Raw genomic sequence first — 24,769 nt, 5'->3', positions numbered from 1 at the left:
TTAGGATCTGACAACCACCATTAGGTTATCATCTTCTTGTGATCTTTCAAACAGGCAATAATCGGCAGGCTTTCACAATTTTGAAAGCAATCCAGTTTCTAATTTTAACTGCTGGAAAATCAATACTGAGTAGGTAATTTTAACGATTCTGAGAACAAACATGGCGTTGGTTGTGCAGCCGGCAGGTAAACTGCCAAAACAATCTTGCTGGATAAAAATTAAGTTTATTATGTTTCAAATTACTTCAAACGATTTTTTGATACTTTGTCTAATGTCTGTCTGTTAAGGACGGTTTGATTGCATGGCTAAAATAAGCTTTCTGAGGAAATCCAAATTGCAATGAAGGCAAAACTATACAGTGGCAATCAGATCTACATGTAAGAAATGAGTAGATCTTAACTTGAGTCAAATTGAACATTATCTATACCACCATGCAGTTTTCACTGTCTATTCATAGATGATCATACAGCAATTAGAAGCTTCTGTTGTCACTAGAGTAGATGAGTCGAATTGGCCTTTACAGGTTGAGGCATCAGAACTGCAGCCACCATTTAACGTTGCGTGATTGTAAGATGCAACTAAATGAGTTCCAATTATTGGAAACTGTGCATCTCTTAGCTGTTAACAGCAGGTGAGGCAGTTTTGAGCTCTTAGTTGCTTTAAGTATGTAACACTTTAGGTAAGCCAAAATCATCTTTCTTGTTTTGGCGTCATATGACCTAAATTGTGTTGGTGCGCAGTAAAACAAAGCAAAATAGGTTTATTTTCATCAACTTACTCTTAACCAAATACTGTCCATGAAGAATGTCTTATTACAATAACCTACCCATCTGTGCCTCAGTACTTTGATAAACCTAGAGAAGGCCTATATATAGATGGCAATGATTATTACCTTGTGATACCTTGTGATGTAGTATATATAGTTATTTTTTAAAATTTGCATATTGAGAAGAACATGTTTCACATAAGTATGTGAAGTTAAGTGATCTTTAACTAGTACCTTCTATTTAAAAGATCCCGTTTACAGAACAAGCTGTATAAAAATTTAGTACTTTAAAACCTACAAGAAAAAACAGCTTATAATCTATGATGAACAGGTATCAAGAAACAAAGAGCAAAGTAGAAATGGCTGAATTGGTCTTATTTGAAAATATCATCCATACATATGTTAGCAGATATTAAGGAATGTCACGTACACTCCAGCCAGTTATGGATGAGTGTGTAGTCAGTGCACGGTAGGGTACGGCTTCTGAACAAATACTCTTCAGTAGGAAGTTGTAGGAAGTTGAACCCGAAAATTTTATTTACAAACATTTAAAAGGTATATCATGTAGAAAAAATGCAATCTTTGTTCTAATAGCTTACGCAATCTTTTGAAAATTACTTTAATTAAATTTAAAATATTATGTAGTGACAAATTGCACATCTATGTTATATTTTGTTGACAAGTTACCATATATTCAACCGGTACCAGTACCCGGATAAAGTGTAAGTTTGCAGAGGGAAAACAAAAGAAAACATGATAGTCTTGTCAAATTGTTATTTTACATAATTTTGTTTAAAAGATTTGTTTGACTGATTATATGATATGTGCTTAAACTTTTTCAACGAAAGAAATTCCTGGATGTTAATCATTGATTATTTTTTCAAAAATCAACAGATCAAACAACTATATATTATACTGTATAAATTACTAATTATTGCACAACCCTAGAGGATTACTGTTTAATTGAGTTAAATTTTACCTTAACTGCACTGCTAAGTAATCATAGAGTAAGCTAATTTGTTGAATAATGTCAGGGTTGTCATTAGTTCTGGCTTCCATAACTTTATATGTCGCTTTTATTTTGACGTTGCGACAGTAAAGTTATGGGTCAACCCTATTTGCAAAGGCTACCAGAATTTGACAGTTCGTGCGCCGTACATAAAAACCTATTTAAATCACCCTTTTTAATCAAATTTGGGTCAAATAAAAATACCATTTGATAAACAAATCAATTTTGAACCAATTCATGTTTTGTTTTTAAATGAAACTTCAATGACATTGTGTACCCAACTATTTTTTAGAGAAATATGTAGAGAATGTTTACCAATATGGAGTCTGCTTTCAAATGAGATCTCGCGAGACTTAATGTTCTGGAAATTCTAGCATCTATTTTTAGTAACAGACCGTACACTATTTTTAGTAAGTGTATGATTTTATATTAAAACAAACAAATAATTCATGAATCATCACTCAAAACATTATAAATCCAACATGCTTTTGGTACAATGTCTGTTATTGAATAAATACACCGTTATTCATAATTGCAAAGCCATGTTTTCAATTAAAAATAGCATTTGGGTCACGTGTCATGCAAAGGTATCCGAACCTAAATTCTCGCTGGTCACGTGATAATTAGGGCAGCAATGGCGGCGTATTTTATGAAATGTGAAGCGGCTGATAAACTTTGAGGCGATATTTCATCAATCTAACATTCTGTGTTCAAAAATATAGACTGAAGGGTCCCAAATATATCAAACTACCTGTATTAAAATAGCTTTTGTCCAGATCACGCAAATTTATTGAATTACAGCATGACATAAAAATGTCACGGTTCTGGTTGACTTTCGATACGGGGTTGGCTTCAGCGAACAGGTCTAGCAATACTATAAAACCTGTTCGCTGAAGTATCTTTAGCTAGGTTGTCATTAGAATCCAACCAGCAGCCAAATAGAATGACAGACTATTCTCTCCCTTACCAGTTCCTCTCCCTGACGGTTCTCACCCAAACTGTTTCCTCCCCTGACAGTTCTCTCCCAAATTTGAAATATGCAGACAGTTCTCCTCCAATATTTAATTTATAAGTTATCATTTTAGTTTTGACTTTAATCTAATAATATTTCTTAATGAAGATTATTAAAAGAATGTGTTTGATTTGAAGGCCATTTTATGTTTAATTAATGTTTATCTGAAAAGTATTTGTAAATTTACACATTTTCCAGGTATTTAAATCCTATCAACACCTTCATTGTGAGAGATTAACATTATTGGACACTGATTGATATACACTTGTAATTATGTAAAGGTCTAGTGATAATCGTTTATTTGTTAAATAGGGAATACGGTGGTAACAAGTATGTTCTAAGAAATATGCAATTATATTTCACATTTACTTTTATACAAAATTGATTAAAGAACATGTAGTCATTAACATGAAACAATATATAATACCTGTTCTAATAAATAATACCAAATAAGTTGGAATTACTAATAAAAATACATATTCATCAACACCTTTTCACGGATATTTTAATCTAATCAACACTAATGAATAAATAAACGCCTCAATTATCTCTGCAAACTTAACGCACATGTGTACTTCTTTGTTAAGTGACTTCATTATGCAAAAGTTTGAATTTTAGCAATTAAGATTTATTAATCATTGAATCATATAAATGTTATTCTTATATTTATTAAACAAGAGGGCCATGATGGCCCTAGATCGCTCACCTGACCCATCAAACTCATCCAAACAATTACCTAGACAAGCATTCTGACCAAGTCTCATGACAGGTGAGTCAAAAATGTGACCACTACAGTGTTAACAAGGATTATCCATATTTGAGCAGTGTGACCTAGTTTTTTACCCAGGTGACCCATATTCAAACTTGGACCTAGAAATCATCAAAACAAACTTTCAGACCAATTTCTAGGATACTTGGATCAAAACAGTAGCAACTAGAGTGTTAACAAGATTTTCTATTTTTAGCTCCGGTGACCTAGTTTCACATGCGATTTCAAACTCATCCGAGCAATTACCTAGACAAGCATCCTGACCAAGTTTGATGATAATTGAGTCGAAAATGTGACCACTAGAATGTTAACAAGGTTTTTCAATATTTGGGCGGTGTGACCTAGTTTTTCATCCAAAATGACCCATGTTCGAACTTGACTTAGAAATCATCAAAACAAACTTTCAGACCAATTTACAGGATATTTGGATCAAAACAGTAGCCACTAGAGTGTTAACAAGATTTTTCTATTTTTAGCTCCTGTGACCTAGTTTTTCATCCGAGATGACCAATGTTCGAACTCATCCAAGCTATCAACTAGACAAACATCCTGACCAAGTTTGATGATGATTGAGGCAAAATTGGGACCGCTAGAGTGTTAACAAGGTTTTTCTATTTTTAGCTGTTGTGACCTAGTTTTTCATCCGAGATGACAAATGTTCGAACTCATCCGAGCTATCAAATAGATAAGCATCCTGACCAAGTTTGATGATGATTGGGGCAAAAATGTGACCGCTGGAGTGTTAACTCAGGGTTCCCTCTGGGTCAAAATTAGTTTGCGCCACCAAATTCGCCAATCAGAAAAAGTTGGAGCCAATGGCTCCAAAGTTGGAGCCAATAATTCTGCAAGGGAGACATGCCTATATTTGCTAAGATATGCTAGCAGTTATATATCATTATGATTACAAACACATATTTGTAATATTTCATTTTATTACAGCTGCACATGTTTATTTTCTAAAATATAGACATACAACATGTTCTATTTTGTGGTTTTCAAATTCTATTTAAATAAATACACATGACAGCATAAATGTAATCAAGAACATCATGTTAAGTTAGTCATCCTGTTTTCCACCGTTTTGCCAGTGTAGCAGTTCTTCTTACAGACTGGACTGAGCCAAGATCTTTCCCAGCTTCTACCCGACAATCTTGTGATCTACAGATACAAAAAAAAACCCAAAAAAACAACATTACTATAAATTGACTTCATCTTAAAATCAATGAGTACAAAATATGAAATAGATACTAAGTATTTTTGACAATGAAAAATATTGTTTATTTTAATAGGGTTTGCATATGAATAGACACTTCAGCCCTTTACAATCAGATATGAAAATATTAACATTGCAGTAACAGTGGCTTTAGATCAATCATTAGTGAAATTATTCTTTTAATTGTCATCCGATTTAATATTCAAACTGCAATTATTTGAGTCAACTTACCTAAACAACATCACGGACGATCTTTAACTTTTCTGTTCGCTACTAACACCTGTTGACCACACATGTAATTATCAGTGCTCCAAGTCGTAAATTGTTCCAATTAACAAATTGACACTCTCATCTTCACATGTTCCCAAGTGTCACACAATTGATGACATAATTGATTATACGGTAACGATAAACAAACTAATAGCGCGTGACCTTTCACATTTGGGCCGCTTATGTAATTGACGCGGCCGCTTATGACATTTAAGTGTACTAGTTGTCGGATGCTTTTATCTTACGTTGGCGCCAGTTAAATTCGCCAATTAAAGATTTTATGCGCCAGAATTAATATTTTGTCGCATTTGGCGCCATTGGCGAGCGACAGCGGGAACCCTGCTATTTTTAGCTCCGGTGACCTAGTTTTTCATCTGAGATGACCCATGTTCGAACTCATGCAAGCTATCACCTAGACAAGCATCCTGACCAAGTTTGATGATGATTGAGGCAAAAATGTGACCGCTAGAGTGTTAACAAAGTTTTTCTATTTTTAGCTCCGATGACCTACTTTTTCATCCGAGATGACCCATGTTCGAACTCATCCAAGCTATCACCTAGACAAGCATCCTGACCAAGTTTGATGATGATTGATGCAAAAATGTGATCGCTAGAGTGTTAACAAGGTTTTTCTATTTTTAGCTCCAGTGACCTACTTTTTCATCAGAGAAGACCCATGTTCGAACTCATCTGAGCTATCACCTAGACAAGCTTCCTGACAAAGTTTGATGATGATTGATGCCAAAATGTGACCGCTAGAGTGTTAACAAGGTTTTTCTATTTTTAGCTCCGGTGACCTCCTTTTTCATCCGAGATGACCCATGTTCGAACTCATCCAATTTATCACCTAGACAAACATCCTGACCAAGTTTGATGATGATTGAGGCAAAAATGTGACCTCTAGAGTGTTAACAAGGTTTTTCTATTTTTAGCTCTTGTGACCTAGTTTTTCATCCGAGATGACCCATGTTCGAACTCTTCCTAGCTATCAACTAGATAAGCATCCTGACCAAGTTTGATGATGATTGAGGCAAAAATGTGACCGCTGGAGTGTTACAAGGTTTTTCTATGTTTAGCCCCTGTGACCTAGTTTTTCATCCGAGATGACCCATGTTCAACTCATCCGAGCTATCACCTAGACAAACATCCTGACCAAGTTTGATGATGATTGAGGCAAAAATGTGACCTCTAGAGTGTTAACAAGGTTTTTTCTATTTTTAGCTCTTTGTGACCTAGTTTTTTCATTCGAGATGACCCATGTTCGAACTCATCCGAGCTATCAACTAGATAAGCATCCTGACCAAGTTTGATGATGATTGAGGCAAAAATGCGACCGCTAGAGTGTTAACAACAAAATGTGAACGGACGGACGGACGACGGACAATCATCGATCCTAAAAGCTCACCCTGAGCATGCTCAGGTGAGCTAAAAACAAAATACTAAAAAAAAAAAACAATTGTTAACTATCTTATTTACATCATGATCAAGTAAGTTATTCATTAATTATTTTCAATGACTAAACTCATTAAAAAGTACACTAGATCTAATAAAACAATCAGAATGATATACTAATTATGTAATATCTATATCTATATATCAATTGATCATAAACTTACCCATGTATTAAACATCTAAATACTTCAATAAAATATTTTTTTCTAATTTAATTAGATCCTATATAAATTATTAATAAACTTACCCATTTATTTTACATCTAAATACTTCAATAATAATGTATTAATAAAAATATAGATGGGGAGGAACTGTCTGCTTATTTGCAAATATGCAGACGATTCTCCCCCAAAATAGGGAGAGAACCGTCAGGGAGGAAACGTCAGGAGAGGAACTGGTAAGGGAGAGAATAGTCTGACTACCAGCCAAATATACCATCTCAAACTATTTGGGCTGGCTCAAATCTCAAAAGAAATGAAAGAAAAAGAAAAAAAGTCGGCAGGAAAATCGCAGCCATAATGATATTTTTGTCTCATTTCCTAAAAATAAATTTTCAGTATTTCACCATTTTAATAAAAATCATTGATGATAAACAGCGATATCAGAGAGAATTTATTTCGCTGAAAACAATCGCAAATAGACTTCAATCAGTGACTATGTTCCTGCCAATATTTTCGGATGTAAAATATCATCAGCCAATTAGAGCGTCCTTTAGCGCAAATCTATCAACCGCCTTCTTGTGTCGACGAAGTTTCGCATATTAATTTTTTTATGTAATATTGAATCGAATTTTGTCACCGGTTAAAATGCTTGTGACATATTTTTTTATTGGTCAATAAGCAACAAAACATTATGTATTTTAATTCTAACTGTTTCAATTTTATAACAGGTGTTAAATGTCTATAGAAAGTCTAAAAATGACTCAACAGCAAGCATTCTCAGGATTGTTGGCATGCCATTTTGATGAGGTTGGCAGGCAAAGATAAAAGGTCTGTTGGATCTTTTGAACTGTGTCATAAACACCCGATTACAAATTATGCTCCATTTGTCTGTATTTTAGTGAGTCTACATATATTGGATTTTTTTTTTTAATTACACAGTAACGTACACAGGTATATCTTAAATCACAAGAATAAAGCTCAATAATAATGTGTCCTAGGGCATTTTCAATAATATTGGAATAAATGCATTACAAAATCGCAAAAATTTATATTAAAATTTTTGTCAGAAAAAAACAAACCCAATGACCTTGGATTTTTACAAAGTTTGGCATGTCTGATAATGCGATTGTTGGTATATACTATATATAAGCATGAACGGTGAAAATGTGAAATACAATTTTGTTCACTTTTCTTTGGTTGATTGAATTTGTATTTAAAATTGTTGCTTATTTCTATCATTTTATTTTGGTAATTTAAGGTCACATGACCTAATTGCCAACTCAATTACCTTATAACTTGAAGGTAAAAATGTCTAGTTTTTTTTTTGTGATTTTGAGAAATGACCATTAGGGACAACTGTGACCTGTCCTGAGGAAAAGAGTAGTTGTCCTGGAAAGGAGTTTTAAATTTCTATAACAGGTTTACAATTTATTTGAAAAACACCTGCATACTGATACAACAGAAATTACAGGATTACCCCAGAAATTTTTCTAATTGCAACTAAGAGGGAATGGGTTTGGGAGTGTCAACTCCCCTATTCTGCATGTTGAAATTTTTTGATACTGTACAATGAAATGACGTAATTATTACTCATGTAAGTTCAATCGGTATAACATGTATTTGACACTACAGGTACAAACCAAAATGTACTTCCCAGTTTTAGGTTCCATTATCTCCGCAAGTGACCAACTACTTATCCCATATGAGTTACAAATCTTAGAAATCTCAATAACGTTAATGAATTAATTTATTAAATAATAGCAAACCTTACAAGAAAAGGAAGCCTTGTTTCCTGATAAGTTAACATTTGTTTCATAGAATGTCTGGGAAAAAAATTTCACCGATTTTTTAGTTATGACTTTTTTCTGTGTGACTACTCACCATTGGTCAAAATTGACCTATTTTATTCATAGAGTGCACATGTTATCAACAAAGTTTCTGCGCAAAATCTTTATAAAATCTGTACATTTTTAAGTAAAAAAGAATCAACATTTTACCATATTCTGCAAAAAGTAATGGTAAAATTTGTGTGTTAAAATTTGTGCCAAAGTCAGAAACAATTGTCGTTTTCTTGTTTGTTGAAAAACTTGAGTGACAATCGATAAAATATTTCGAATATGTAAAATATGGTAATATAAAGTAATTATAGTCATTTTAATCGAAACATGAAAAACTAGAATGTAACACCATTTACTTAAATTTTAATGATGGTGTAATGTTTTCAAAATAAATGGCCAACCTATTTTCTACATCTGGCCATTAAAATCAGGTTTTTTTTAAAATTCATTATGTTGTTTTTTCCTTGTTTCATACATTTAAAAATACTTAAACTTTACAGCTGATAACAATGTTTGTACTGTAGCCTCATTGTTAGTTTTCCTTCTTGCGTTTTAAAGTGCTAAATACAAACACAAACTAATAAGAGCACAATATACATGTACATTTACCTCAGGGCAATTAAAAGGCATACTAGTGGTCTATTATCAAGCTATTGGACTTATGAAGATGCAAAATACAACATAAATTTAAACAAGAGTCATATTTCTGTTGCATGTACATATTGTATTTATTCAAGTGAAATTTTGTAGAAATCTAGAAGTAGAAATACAATGTAGGTGTGCTGAATTAAGTTTTTCTGTCTGATGGTATGACCATATCTTTGGTCATGGGGTTTTATTTAGTCAGCTAGTTTAACTTGTCCAGGACATAACTAATAAAAGTATTAGAGGTAGATGAATTTCATTGAGGAAAAGTGCTCAAGAACAATAACCCTCTTTTGAAATTTTTTATAATTACTTCCCTTTGTTAGTTTTTTAACGACTAGGTTTTATGAAAAGAAAATGCTACTAATTAGATTTGTGAATGTCAGCAGGTGGATGTAAACAATTTCTTTAACCAAACTTTCAAGGAAGTATCGTCACAAAATGCCCTTTTATATTTACATTTGTTGTACAGTTTGTATATAGAAAAATACTCTTTTGAAATTATTTTTTGTCTGCTTTTGTATAAAACTGTTCAAATCCTATAAGAATATCATGATACATGTACTTGCTGTCAGAAGGTTACAAAAAGCATATACTGAAAATAATGGTAAGATCTCCACATTTCACAAAGGATTTCAATCAAGCTTTCACAAAATTATTGTCACCATGTGCTATATTGTTCGAGTTTATAATTTGGTTATTTTTACCTAATTTTGGCCCTTTGTTTTATTTTCATTAATGTAATTGTGTGCAATTCCTAAATTTCTTAAGGATTTCAACCCAACTTACACAGGACTTTTCAACATAATCATGAACTAAAGAATTTTAAATGTGTATTATATTGTACATGTAACCCAGATAGGACATATTATAAAGTTCAGTGCCCAAGAATCGTAACTCTCCTTGGCATACTTTTAGAGTTATCGTTCTTTGTAATTTTTCATACTTCATTTTTGTGTGAAGTATATCTCAAAATATATCGAAGATATCTGCTTGAAACTTCATAGGTGGATAAATTGCAAACAGGAGATTTGTTTTGCTTACGAACCATATTTTTGTTTGCATAACTAAAAGTCAATATGACGTATAGATTAGAATTTTCAAATTATCCCTGCCCTGGTGACAAAATGGCATGTGAGGATACAGTATCTAGAGACGATGGCAGTTATTGTTCATTCTACAATAATATTGTTTTGCCTAAAAAGTTGAATGAAATTCCCAGAAAAAAAGTGGGACATATCAATGTGTGTTTGGGGCAGAACTGAACTAAGCCAATCTGTTTGTTATTCAGTCCAACCATACTGTATATCATTAATATGTCCAGTTTGTTATTTTGTTATTGATATCCCTCACTGACACACTCAAAATGGACTGTTCTAAACTCAAATGAGCAGCGTCATGACAAAACCAATGTAATGGGTTTGCGACCAGTATGGATCCAGACCAGCCTGCGCATCCGCGCAGTCTGATCAGGATCCATGCTGTTCGCTTACAAACCCTATTACAAGTAGAGAAACTGATAGCGAACAGCATGGATCCTTATCAGACTGCGCGGAAGCGCAGGCTGGTCTGGATCCATGCTGGTCGCAAACCCACTATGTTGGTTTTGTCTTGACGCGGCTCAAATGAGGATAAGTCCATGCTGCAATGTAACATTCATTGTTTAGTATTGTTATAATGATAATGTATACATCTGATTGTTTTATCAAAAGAAGGCTATAATTACATGTGTAGTTACAGATTACAATAAAGAACAAAGAACAGATATTACTTATTGTTCAAATTAGAAACAAAGCTATGTTTTGTTTTTGTCATGGACTTTTAACATACAAGGAAGAAAATACTTTCAAAGATTTGTGTTGATGTACATGTACATTGTATGCTGATACAAATGTACAATGGCTTGCTAGAAGAAAAAAAATAAGAAAATACAAATTTACAAAATGTAGCTTGCTATCAGTTTATTTTTTATCTTTTTGTTGAAGAGCTTGTTTTTGAAGTGTTACATGGACAGTTTGATAAAATCTTCTTTGAGTACACAGGATTGTGGGAATGTTATAGTGATAATTTATATGTAGGAATTTTAGAGTATAACAACAGGTAAGATGGATTTTACCCTTAAATCATGCTAGTTATCTTATATGGACATGTCTGTCTTTCAGCCTTGACAAAACCATTCATCATTCTTTGAGAAAATTTCAAAAATAATTACTTACTGAATAGCAAACAGTGCAGACAGCACAGATGTGCCAGCTGATCTTGGTCTGCATTGCATGATGGTATTGGTAAAATTCAGTCCCTACATGCCGCCTAGGGTTAATACTGAATACAGCCTGCATGGACACAATTTTTTCCCAGAATTTACTTATATAGACTAGTAAGTCAACTTTAAACTTTGCTGGAATGACACTCTGAAAATTAACCATAATTGTGACATTGGCACTTGCAACCCCCACTCCCCCCTCCCCTAAAGAAAAATAAATAAATAAAAAATAAACATAAATACATTTTTTGGCCTTATGCAATTAGTTGAATCAACTTTATATACATGTATATATTATATATATTTAGAGTTATATTTATGAAAAGTTTTTAAAATAGGGCTTATAGTCATGTTAAATGTCACTTTGTTTTAGATCTATGTTATCTTTATGATGTCTATTAGTTCACCACTTTGAATTACAAATGAGATAAAACTGGGGTATGCATTTCTTATTATGTATACTGTAATTTAGATCAGTGCTTACACAAATGATTTTAACCTTGGTATCAGTGAAGACCATGAACAGGCGGCACATTCCTACCATCTGATCATGGTCTGCACTGTTTGCCATTCAATCAGTACACTTTTTTTGAAAATTTCCCTTAAAATAATGAATGGTTTTGTCTGGATTGAAAGATGGACAAGTCCATTTAAGATATTGGTTAGGGTAAAAAAACAAAGAATATCTTACTTGATCATGGTACTTCATTAGTTTTTATTTTCATTATACACATGAATTTGGCTTAAAAAATTATATATTTAGCTGACATAAGATTAAGATTGCTACATAGAATTGTGGGATGACCAATTTCTATTACACTAAATAATATTATTTGTATATTATTATAAAAACAGCTTATACACACTCGTAGTTTATACAATTATATTACATTTTATATAAAAACAGCTTATACAGGCTCAAACAGCTTTTAATCAGATTTTCAAATCATTCATGCATGTGATTTTCACATATAATGTACAATCTTGTTTGTTTCATCAGTTTCCAGACTTAAACTTCAGTACATTATCATTATCCAATAATTGTTTTATCATTATGTTGGCCTTATTTGAAATAATGATACAGAAATTGGAGTAAATGATTCATCGTGTACATATAATTACATCATTATATAAGTATGTCCGTTTAGATAAAGAACTCAAATGTTTTACAACCATCTGTTACATAGTGATAACTCAGTCTTCCTTGATGTACATGTATTATAGTACACATTAATGTGTATATACATGTATAATGTATACAGTATATTGATAAATAACAATAAGGAAATGATTCAGTTTTGAATGCTACCAATGATAAGTATAGAGCCAGACTTAAGCCTTTGCACTCTAACCACCAGATATGCAGCTAACCACCAGATATGCAGTCTAACATCAGATATGCAGTCTGACACCAGATATGCAGTCTAACACCATATTTGCATTCTAAGACCAGATATGCAGTCAAACACCAGATATGCAGTCTGACACCAGATATGCAGTCTAACACCAGATATGCAGTCTGACACCATATATGCAGTCTGACACCAGATATGCAGTCTAACACAAGATATGCAGTCTGAGACCAAATATGCAGTCTAACACCAGAATGATATGCAGTCTGACACCATATATGCAGTCTAACACCATATATGCAGTCTAACACCAGATATGCAGTCTGACACCATATATGCAGTCTAACACGAGATATGCAGTCTGACACCAGATATGCAGTCTGACACCAGATTATGCAGTCTAACACAAGATATGCAGTCTGAGACCAGATATGCAGTCTGACACCAAGATATGCAGTCTAACACCAGATATGCAGTCTGACACCAGATATGCAGTCTGACACCATATATGCAGTCTAACACCAGATATGCAGTCTGACACCAGATATCCAGTCTGACACACCAGATATGCAGTCTGACACCAGATATGCAGTCTAACACAAAATATGCAGTCTGACACCAGATATGCAGTCTAACACCAGATATGCAGTCTGACACCAGATATGCAGTCTGACACCATATATGCAGTCTGACACCAGATATGCAGTCTAACACCAGATATGCAGTCTGACACCATATATGCAGTCTGACACCAGATATGCAGTCTAACACCAGATATGCAGTCTGACACCATATATGCAGTCTGACACCAGATATGCAGTCTGACACCAGATATGCAGTCTAACACAAGATATGCAATTTGACATCAGATACATGTATCTAACACCAGATATGCAATTTGACATCAGATACATGTATCTAACACCAGATATGCAATTTGACATCTTATATGCAATTTGACACCAGATATGCAGTCTAACACCAGATATGCAGTCAAATGACACCAGATATGCAGTCTAACACCAGATATGCAGTCAAATGACACCAGATATGCAGTCTGACACCATATATGCAGTCTAACACCAGATATGCAGTCTAACACAAGATATGCAGTCTGAGACCAGATATGCAGTCTAACACCAGATATGCAGTCTGACACCATATATGCAGTCTGACACCATATATGCAGTCTAACACCAGATATGCAGTCTGACACAAGATATGCAGTCTGAGACCAGATATGCAGTCTAACACAAGATATGCAGTCTGAGACCAGATATGCAGTCTAACACCAGATATGCAGTCTTACACCAGATATGCAGTCTGACACCAGATATGCAGTCTGACACCAGATATGCAGTCTGACACCAGATATGCAATCTGACACCAGATATGCAGTCTGACACCAGATATGCAGTCTGACCAGATAAGCAGACTGACATCATATGCATTGTAACTAGATATGCAGTCTGACACCAGATGTGCAGTCTGACACCAGATGTGCAGTCTGACACCAGATATGCAGTCTGACACCAGATATGCAGTCTGACACCAGATATGCAGTCTGACACCAGATATGCAGTCTGACACCAGATATGCAGTCTGTTACCAGATATGCAGTCTGTTACCAGATATGCAGTCTGTCACCAGATATGCAGTCTGACACCAGATATGCAGTCTGACACCAGATATGCAGTCTGTTACCAGATATGCAGTCTGTTACCAGATATGCAGTCTGTTACCAGATATGCAGTCTGTCACCAGATATGCAGTCTAACACCAGATATGCAGTCTGTCACCAGATATGCAGTCTAACACCAGATATGCAGTCTGAGACCAGATATGCAGTCTAACACCAGATATGCAGTCTGACACCAGATATGCAGTCTGTTACCAGATATGCAGTCTGTTACCAGATATGCAGTCTGTTACCAGATATGCAGTCTGTCACCAGATATGCAGTCTAACACCAGATATGCAGTCTAACACCAGATATGCAGTCTGACACCAGATATGCAGTCTGTTACCAGATATGCAGTCTGTTACCAGATATGCAGTCTAACACCAGATATGCAGTCTGTTACCAGATATGCAGTCTGAGACCAGATATGCAGTCTGTTACCAGATATGCAGTCTGTTACCAGATATGCAGTCTGTTACCAGATATGCAGTCTGTCACCAGATATGCAGTCTGACACCAGATATGCAGTCTGACACCAGATATGCAGTCTGTCACCAGATATGCAGTCTGTCACCAGATATGCAGTCTGAGACCAGATATGCAGTCTGTTACCAGATATGCAGTCTGACACCAGATATGCAGTCTGAGACCAGATATGCAGTCTGAGACCAGATATGCAGTCTGTTACCAGATATGCAGTCTGAGACCAGATATGCAGTCTGTTACCAGATATGCAGTCTGTCACCAGATATGCAGTCTGAGACCAGATATGCAGTCTGTTACCAGATATGCAGTCTGTCACCAGATATGCAGTCTGTCACCAGATATGCAGTCTGAGACCAGATATGCAGTCTGTTACCAGATATGCAGTCTGACACCAGATATGCAGTCTGAGACCAGATATGCAGTCTGACACCAGATATGCAGTCTGTCACCAGATATGCAGTCTGTCACCAGATATGCAGTCTGAGACCAGATATGCAGTCTGAGACCAGATATGCAGTCTGTTACCAGATATGCAGTCTGACACCAGATATGCAGTCTGTTACCAGATATGCAGTCTGAGACCATATATGCAGTCTGTCACCAGATATGCAGTCTAACACCAGATATGCAGTCTGTTACCAGATATGCAGTCTGTTACCAGATATGCAGTCTGACACCAGATATGCAGTCTGTCACCAGATATGCAGTCTGTTACCAGATATACAGTCTAACACCAGATATGCAGTCTAACACCAGATATGCAGTCTGTTACCAGATATGCAGTCTGTTACCAGATATGCAGTCTAACACCAGATATGCAGTCTGTTACCAGATATGCAGTCTGTTACCAGATATGCAGTCTGTTACCAGATATGCAGTCTGTTACCAGATATGCAGTCTGAGACCAGATATGCAGTCTGTCACCAGATATGCAGTCTGTTACCAGATATGCAGTCTAACACCAGATATGCAGTCTGACACCAGATATGCAGTCTGTTACCAGATATGCAGTCTGAGACCATATATGCAGTCTGTCACCAGATATGCAGTCTAACACCAGATATGCAGTCTGTTACCAGATATGCAGTCTGTCACCAGATATGCAGTCTGACACCAGATATGCAGTCTGTTACCAGATATGCAGTCTGACACCAGATATGCAGTCTGTTACCAGATATGCAGTCTGAGACCATATATGCAGTCTGTCACCAGATATGCAGTCTAACACCAGATATGCAGTCTGTTACCAGATATGCAGTCTGTCACCAGATATGCAGTCTGTTACCAGATATGCAGTCTAACACCAGATATGCAGTCTAACACCAGATATGCAGTCTGACACCAGATATGCAGTCTGTTACCAGATATGCAGTCTGTTACCAGATATGCAGTCTGTTACCAGATATGCAGTCTGTCACCAGATATTCAGTCTGACACCAGATATTCAGTATGACAACAGATATGCAGTCTGACACCAGATATACAGTCTGACACCAGATATTCAGTATGACAACAGATATGCAGTCTGACACCAGATATGCAGTCTGACACCAGATATTCAGTCTGACACCAAGATATTCAGTCTGACACCAGATATTCAGTATGACAACAGATATGCAGTCTGACACCAGATATACAGTCTGTTACCAGATATGCAGTCTGTTACCAGATATGCAGTCTGACACCAGATATGCAGTCTGTTACCAGATATGCAGTCTGTTACCAGATATGCAGTCTGAGACCAGATATGCAGTCTGACACCAGATATGCAGTCTGACACCAGATATGCAGTCTGACACCAGATATGCAGTCTAACACCAGATATGCAGTCTGACACCAGATATGCAGTCTGTCACCAGATATGCAGTCTAACACCAGATATGCAGTCTGTTACCAGATATGCAGTCTGTCACCAGATATGCAGTCTGTTACCAGATATGCAGTCTAACACCAGATATGCAGTCTAACACCAGATATGCAGTCTAACACCAGATATGCAGTCTGTCACCAGATATGCAGTCTGTTACCAGATATGCAGTCTAACACCAGATATGCAGTCTAACACCAGATATGCAGTCTGACACCAGATATGCAGTCTAACACCAGATATGCAGTCTAACACCAGATATGCAGTCTAACACCAGATATGCAGTCTAACACCAGATATGCAGTCTGACACCAGATATGCAGTCTGTTACCAGATATGCAGTCTAACACCAGATATGCAGTCTAACACCATATATGCAGTCTGTTACCAGATATGCAGTCTGTCACCAGATTCTCAGTATAACACCAGAAATGCAGTCTGACTAGGCTTGGCTGCATAATTTAAAATTGATGGTCTAGTTGTTAAGGTGTTTGCCTCTCAACCCAGGGATTGTGAGTTTGAGTCCAACTTGTGTCACAACCATGTTTCCTTAAGTAATGACCACTGTACTGGTTACTTGAACTTACTTCCAGGAATTTGATTCTATAGTGACCAATATAAGTTGTAAGAACAAGTTTAGCAATTAAGCTTAAATGTATTGTTTCAATTTCAAAATTTCTTGCAATAACAATGGAGTTAAAATTAAAAGTGGGCCAAGTCCATTAGAAATAGCTGTTAAGTTGATGGACTGTACATGTACATTGTATATGTATTGATAGAATGCTATCAAATAATTTCTAGGAAAGTTTTATGATCTTCAGTCTCCCTTTCGGTCAGTTGGGTTCAAAGAATTATGTACATGTGAATGAGACATAAATTTGCTGAGTCATCAACAGTCTATAACCTTTGTACATGTAGCTACTCATTCATGTTTGAAGTTATATTTTCTGCTTGTTCAGTGAAGTGATTATTTGAGTGGCAACATTTTTTTTTTCAAAACTACAATAAAAAAAAGCCTGTAAGAATCATATTGATTTTTCTCCTTTTATTTCAGCTGATACATGTATACAGGAAAGATATATTTCTAGTTTAGTTACGTGATTATACCAATATTAAACTGTTGTTTATCATGTTTTGATATTTTCAGGAGCGGTTGGATTGACACAGTGTAATAATTGTATTCGTAGAGATGTAATTGACAGTTCATTAGAATAACGGAATCAGACAATTGAAATGTTGAGGACAGCCAGAGAATAAGGATAACATGATAGATTGAAGATAAGGAAATTGTATGCGAAGAAGTTGTATTAAGAGTATGGTCCTGGAGGAAAAAATTTGAATAGAGACAGAATTCAAAAGTTAATGTTTGCCTAAAGAAGAATAACTGTTCTAAAACGACTGTTACGAGGGAAGGTGATGTCATTTGACGACAGTTGCCATTATGAAGATCAATGATAAGAGTTTATCCAAGTATGCCAGTTCCGGTGCTCCACCGGACAAGGAGGGATATCTACACAAGCGTGGTGATTTTAACCGAGGGTACCAGAAAAGATGGTTCATCCTTAAAGGAAACTTGTTATTCTATTATGAGAAAAGAACAGATAAAGATCCAATCGGTGAGAGTTTTTTTTCAGGGGTCAGGAGAGGGAGGGGGGGGGGGGTATGTGTGTATTATTTCAGATGCATTTTGAATTTTTCATATACATTCTATAAAGAATACTGGAAAGAAAATCAAGCCCATGCAAATAAGTAATGATGAAGGATGATCTTGCATTAATTATTTAGATATTTTTTGTATGAGTTTGTTTTATTTCAAGGATGCATATCAACTAGGATATAAGTTATTAACTAAAAATGTATGTATAAAAATCTCATGCTTTGTCAGGTTTTTAAAAATTGCCACTTGTGAATTATATCTGGTAACTTTGAAATGGGCCGTTGATCTCAAAATCACATCCCTCGCAGTATTGAGGGTGAGAAATTGTGGGTTTGGACTTTTGTGAGGAAGCTAATGAGTGGTTCAGAGGCCTTCTTCCATTAGTAAAACCTGGAAAAGACACCATTAAATGATTGACAGTGTCTGTTTCACTTAATATTTCATTGTATGTAAAAAAAATGTTTAATTAGTCCCCTACCGGTTTAACCGGAGGGGACTTTAGGTTTACCGTCTGTCAGACGTGTCTGTCTGTCAGTCCGTCAGTCCACAAAACTGGATCTCGCGATAACGCAAAAAGTACTGAAAGTATTTTTATGAAGCTTGATATATGGATAAATGGCAGTATGGAAATTATGCACGTCTTTTTCTTTTCTTCCATGTTGAAAATTCTGGTTGCTATGGCAATAAATAGATTGAAAATACGACAAATTTAACACATAAACTAGATCCAGTGATAACGCAAAAAGTACTGAAAATATTTTTATGAAACTTAAAATATGGGTAGATGGCAGTATGGAGATTATGAACATTTTTTCTTTTCTTCTTATGTTGAAAATTCTGGTTGCTATGGCAACAAATAGACTGAATTTCAAGATTTCTGATTCTAGTTTTTACACTTTTTCACTATAACTTCTTTATTTCTTAAGGTATTTACTTCAGACTTTAAATATAAGTATCTGGTCATCAACCACATCATATGTGACAAGGTTTACAACTCTTGCATAAAAAATAATAGAATTACCTCCCTTGAACTTAGAATTTTCATGAAAAAAATGTTGTTTTTTTTTATAACTTCTTTATTTCTTATTGTATCTACTTCAAACTTCATATATGTGTTTCTTATTATCACTCAGCATTTGTGAGAAGCTTCAATACTCTAGAAAGACTATTTCCAGAATTATGTCCCCCTTGAACTTAGATTTTTTTTGAGAAATTAGCATTTTTTACTCCAACTTCTTCATTCCTTATAGGATTTACTTCAAACTCAAACATCATAATAATATGACAAGGTTTATAAATCTTAAATCTTGAATCCATATTTCCAGAATTATCTCCTCCTTAAACTTTGAATTTTTCTTATTCAATATTTAACTTTCTTATTTCTTTATGGATTTACTTCAAATTCAAAATAAACATTCATTATCGACACCTACATAATATTTGTTTATTTATTTATCTTTTAATTTTCATCTTTGTTACTATACATTTTATTGGTATATTTGTATTTTTTTTTTTTACTTTTCTTCTTTGTGACTATAACTGGTATCTTTAAACTTAAAATAATTGTTCTTTGTTACACTCATATCATGTATGACAATGTTCATAAATCTAGCATCTTTATTTCAAGAGTTATCTCCTCTATAAGAATTTTGCTTTAAAAAATGTTATATTTTGGTAACAAGGATGTTTAAAAAATTAACTTTAATAGAGTCTCCTTCAGTCTGTCTGCCTGTGTGTTCATAAAAACTGTTTCCTGAGATCACTGTTAAAGATTTTTTCCAACAAATAGATTTACTTAAAATAGAAAAAAGTTGAAACATTAGTTATACTTATTCATCCAGAGAAAATTGGACCTTTTGATTTTCTGTTGCATAAACATAATTTCCTTACTAGGCAGGGAAACTTAACAGATTACATGATACAGACAAACTTAGAACTCAAAAGATTTAAGTTCATTCATGTCATTCATTCATTCATTCAACGGTATAACTGAATGGCCAATAGCCCATCAGAATGTTGCTGGGGTTCTTACCGGTAGGGGACTTATGGATCGCTTGCAATACTATGATAATTGCTTGTTCTTAAAGTATTTAAAATACAACATATCTAGGTGATTTTCATTTTAAAGACATTTGCACCTTTCTTATGTAAGATCTTGTATCATGGATGTAAGAGTTGTTAAATTTTCGCAAGACTAAATTTGTAAAAATATCTTCCATTTAGATTTTGAATGATCAATCAAAATTCTGTTCTGGTTTAAGGTATCATGGTTGAAAGATTTGTTAATTTTTTGCAACACCAAATTTGTAAAAGAAACTTCAATTTATGTTTTCAACTTTTGAATGTTGTATTGAATTCTGTTCTGGTTCTAGGTATGGTAGTTCTGGAAGGTTGTACAGTGGAGTTATCCGACCATGAAGATGGTTTCACATTTATGATCAATTTCCCAGGGTCAAACTCACGTACGTACGTTCTGTCGGCTGATACTCAGGAAGATATGGAGGCTTGGATGAAGGTATAATTGATATTTTTAACATGGTTAAGTGGTGTATAATCAACTATATGACTTAACACTTACAATTGTTTAGATTCAATTCAGGGGCTGCAAAATCAATTGTCTGTATTGCCCAGATTGTTCCACAGCTTGTGGAAATTTGATGGTGGTGGTGTTGGTAATTTTCACTTGAGATCACGGCAGTTACCCACATAGAATTTACCAGAGCACGTTCCTAGGCAGGCTGTCAAGCAGTTTACCAGTATTAGTTACCTTCACTTTTGCAAGGAAATGATAACTTCTGTATATGCTAGAGCAGAGGTGCAGTGCGAATGACGTAGAAAAGATTTCATGATCAATCACAACATAAGTGACTGTACCATACAGGAATCAAACCCGGATTGTCCAATGCCGAAGGTGAAAGTACATGTTATCACTTGAATGGTGAAAGCCATTGTTCTTGTTTTTATTTACATTTCATAAGAGTTGCAAGCATTTCTATGAGAAGCTCTTTATGTTCATTTTATACTTCATATACAATAGACATAAAATTAATATAGTTTTTATGTTCTTTCCTAGGTGTCTGATTTCATTTACTTATTTTTGCTTTTAATATTTCAGGCATTGTCAGGGGCAAGCTATGATTATATGAAACTATGTGTGAACGAACTTAAAGCTCAATTACAAGACATTGACTCGAACTCTGATAGAAAACTTGTACAAAGTGCGTTCGAAGATAGAAACAACTTAGTAAGACAGGGGCATGTACAAGATCAATCCGGATTTAGTAACAATATAACAAACTCTGCATTTAGTGGTCATGCGCGACGGCACAACCCGTTTGATGACGATTCATTCGATCGAGGTAGTATGTCAAGTCGAAGTGAATCGATTAGTGAGAAAAAAGCTCGAACTTTTTTAGAAATGCATGAAGAATTTAAACAAGAGATTAAAGAAATTACTCAAGAATGGCTCAAAACTCACCAGCAGTCGTTGTTAGCTGAACACCTCAAAAACAGCGTCAGTGTAACGTAGTTTAGGAGTAAAAAAAAATAAACGTTAATATTGTATATGTTATCATATGACCTGAGATTTTTCATATTGTGATAGACACTATGGCCTATGTTCTTTCAGTGTAATTCATAAGTTTACAGATTTAATTGGGCTGTTGTCGTTATTTTAACCATCTTGACAATTTTTCTACCTTTTCAGGAACATGGCTCAAACATTCTACCCATTTCACTTTTAAATGAGAGCTATTATCTGGAGTTTTTCCTACTTTCTTCAAGAATATTTAGCTCATCTAAGAATGATTTGAGTGGAAATTTTGTGGTATTAGCTTATATTGGTCCAGTCAGTTAAACAGCTGCCAAAGCTAAAAATAGAGATGATTTTTTTCAAATGATCTAGTAAACCAATTCATAGGAACTAGATGATCCCTATAATTGTACTAAGCATTTTTGAGGCATAATGGGCCTTTAATATCTTAAACTCTGTTGGTATGAAAGTGATTTTTTTTGTGAAACACCTTTAGTAAATAATCAGTTATGGAAAAGAGACCTATGCAAATTTAAAGCAAGAGAACTGGAGAAAAGAATATTTAGTTCTCTTGATGTACAATATTATTGAATTTTGTGAATTAATGTGACAGTATAGCATGAAATCAAAATCTCATCAATTATTGATCTTAGCACATATTGCATATCTATAAATTTTATTGCAAATATTATAATATTTGAATCAATCAGTTTGAAGGGAAAAATCACTTGCAAAAAATTTGTAATTACTGGTTACTGGTAAGTAACCTAGGAAAGCCTTCTTGGTGGATTAAACCCCTGAGATATGACCAAACATTTGTTAAGACATTAACATATAAAGAAAACAATGGGGAAAATAAAGCAGATATCAAGCATTATTTCAGTACTGACCTATGAACCTATTCAACTTTTTTTGTCTAGTTTACCAAAATGCGTTTAAACAGCTTTAACTCTTAGCCTACTCGCAGCAACTGAATCTACCCAAGTGACAGTAAGTCAAGGTCAACCTGAACATCTCTGCTTACCTTTAATGATCTACACTGTGCGCTATTCTCTCCATATATTATATTTTGAAAATTTTCCGTATTATTTAAATGATAAATGGTTTTGTCCAGATTGAAAGATGGAATTGCCTATTTACATACATGTAAGATATTAGCATGGTAAATGAAAAGGTTAATGTTTTAAAGAATCATGGTACAAGAAAAAAATACAGCCAAAGTTCATGAATTTCATGTTTCAACTTGAAGGTTAAGGTCATTTAGAGGTTGTCTCTTTTTAGCTCACCTGTCACAAAGTGACAGGGTGAGCTTTTGTGATCGCTTTTCGTCCGGCGTCCGTCCGTCCGTCGTCCGTCCGTCGTCCGTCCGTAAACTTTTGCTTTAAATGACATCTCCTCATAAACCACTGATCCAATTTCATCCAAACTTCACAGGAATGTTCCTTTGGTGGTCACCTTTAAAAATTGTTCAAAGAATTTAATTCCATGCAGAACTCTGGTTGCCATGGCAACCGAAAGAAAAATCTTTAAATATCTTCTTTTAAACAACCCTAGGAGCTAGAGCTTAGATATTTGGCATGAAACATCTTCTAGTGAGTGTCTACCAAGTTTGTTCAAATAAAAGCCCTGGGGTCAAAATTGGCCCCGCCCCGGGGGGTCATTGATTTTCCCTATATGCATATAGTAAAAACTTAAAAAATCTTCTTTTAAAGAACCGTAAGAGCTAGAGCTTAGATATTAAGCATGAAACATCTTCTAGTGAATGTCTACCAAGTTTGTTCAAATAAAAGCCCTGGGGTCAAAATTGGCCCCACCCCGGGGGTCATTGATTTTCCCTATATGCATATAGTAAAAACTTAAAAAATCTCCTTTTAAAGAACCCTAAGAGCTAGAGCTTAGATATTTGGCATGAAACATCTTCTAGTGAATGTCTACCAAGTTTGTTCAAATAAAAGCCCTGGGGTCAAAATTGGCCCCGCCCCAGGGGGTCATAGATTTTCCCTATATGCATATAGTAAAAACTTAAAAAATCTTCTTTTAAAGAACCCAAAGAGCTAGAGCTAAGATATTTAGCATGAAACATCTTCTAATGACTGTCTACCAAGTTTGTTCAAATAAAAGCCCTGGGGTCAAAATTGGCCCCGCCCCAGGGGGTCATTGATTTTCCCTATATGCATATAGTAAAAACTTAAAAAATCTTCTTTTAAAGAACTCAAAGAGCTAGAGCTAAGATATTTAGCATGAAACATGTTCTAATGGGTGTCTACCAAGTATGTTCAAATAAAAGCCCTGGGGTCAAAACTGGCCCCGCCCGGGGGGGGGGGGTCATTGATTTTCCTTATTTGTGTATAGCAAAAACTTAAAAATCTTCTTTGAAAAAACCCAAATAGCTAGAGTTTAGATATTAAGCATGAAACATCTTTAAGTAAATATCTACAAAGTTTGTTCAAATAAAAGCCCGGGGGTCAAAACTGGCCCTGCCCCAGGGGTGTCATTGTTTTTAACTATATGTGTATAGTAAAAACTTTAAAAATCTTCTTTTTAAAAACCCAATGAGCTAGAACTTAGATGTTTAGCATGAAACATCTTCTTATGGGTGTCTACCAAGTCTGTTCAAATAAACAAATAAAAGCCCTTGGGTAAAAATCGGCCGGGGGGTGGGGGGGCTATATACAGGTGAGTGACCTCAGGGCCATCATGGCCCTCTTGTTTTACTATGCCAAAATGAATGTCTTTTGTTCATAGGTATATTGTATTTTAAGATTAAGGGGTCTTAGCTTAAAGAATGAAGATACT

At 34.9% G+C, this 24,769-nt stretch overlaps 1 protein-coding gene across 2 annotated transcripts; it reads left to right on the top strand.

Annotated features, from left to right (window-relative positions):
• Positions 1-1,237: 1,237 nt before the first annotated feature.
• On the top strand, positions 1,238-24,039 carry LOC132736384 (sesquipedalian-1-like). Of its 2 annotated transcripts, none has more exons than XM_060723517.1 (4): positions 1,238-1,321; positions 17,932-18,400; positions 20,814-20,956; positions 21,557-24,039. In XM_060723517.1, exons 2-4 carry the CDS (start codon positions 18,226-18,228, stop codon positions 21,968-21,970), a joined length of 732 nt encoding a protein of 243 aa, XP_060579500.1. In that variant the 5' UTR covers positions 1,238-1,321; positions 17,932-18,225; the 3' UTR covers positions 21,971-24,039. The 2 variants fall into 2 exon arrangements, with proteins under 2 accessions (XP_060579500.1, XP_060579492.1); XM_060723509.1 differs by lacking the exon at positions 1,238-1,321 and adding an exon at positions 10,933-11,235.
• Positions 24,040-24,769: the final 730 nt, after the last annotated feature.

The sequence above is a fragment of the Ruditapes philippinarum genome, unplaced genomic scaffold, assembly GCF_026571515.1.
Source record: "Ruditapes philippinarum isolate M1 unplaced genomic scaffold, ASM2657151v2 ctg1013_1_1_1_1, whole genome shotgun sequence".
NCBI classification, from domain to species: domain Eukaryota; kingdom Metazoa; phylum Mollusca; class Bivalvia; order Venerida; family Veneridae; genus Ruditapes; species Ruditapes philippinarum.
This window is presented reverse-complemented; position numbering and strand designations above follow the sequence as displayed.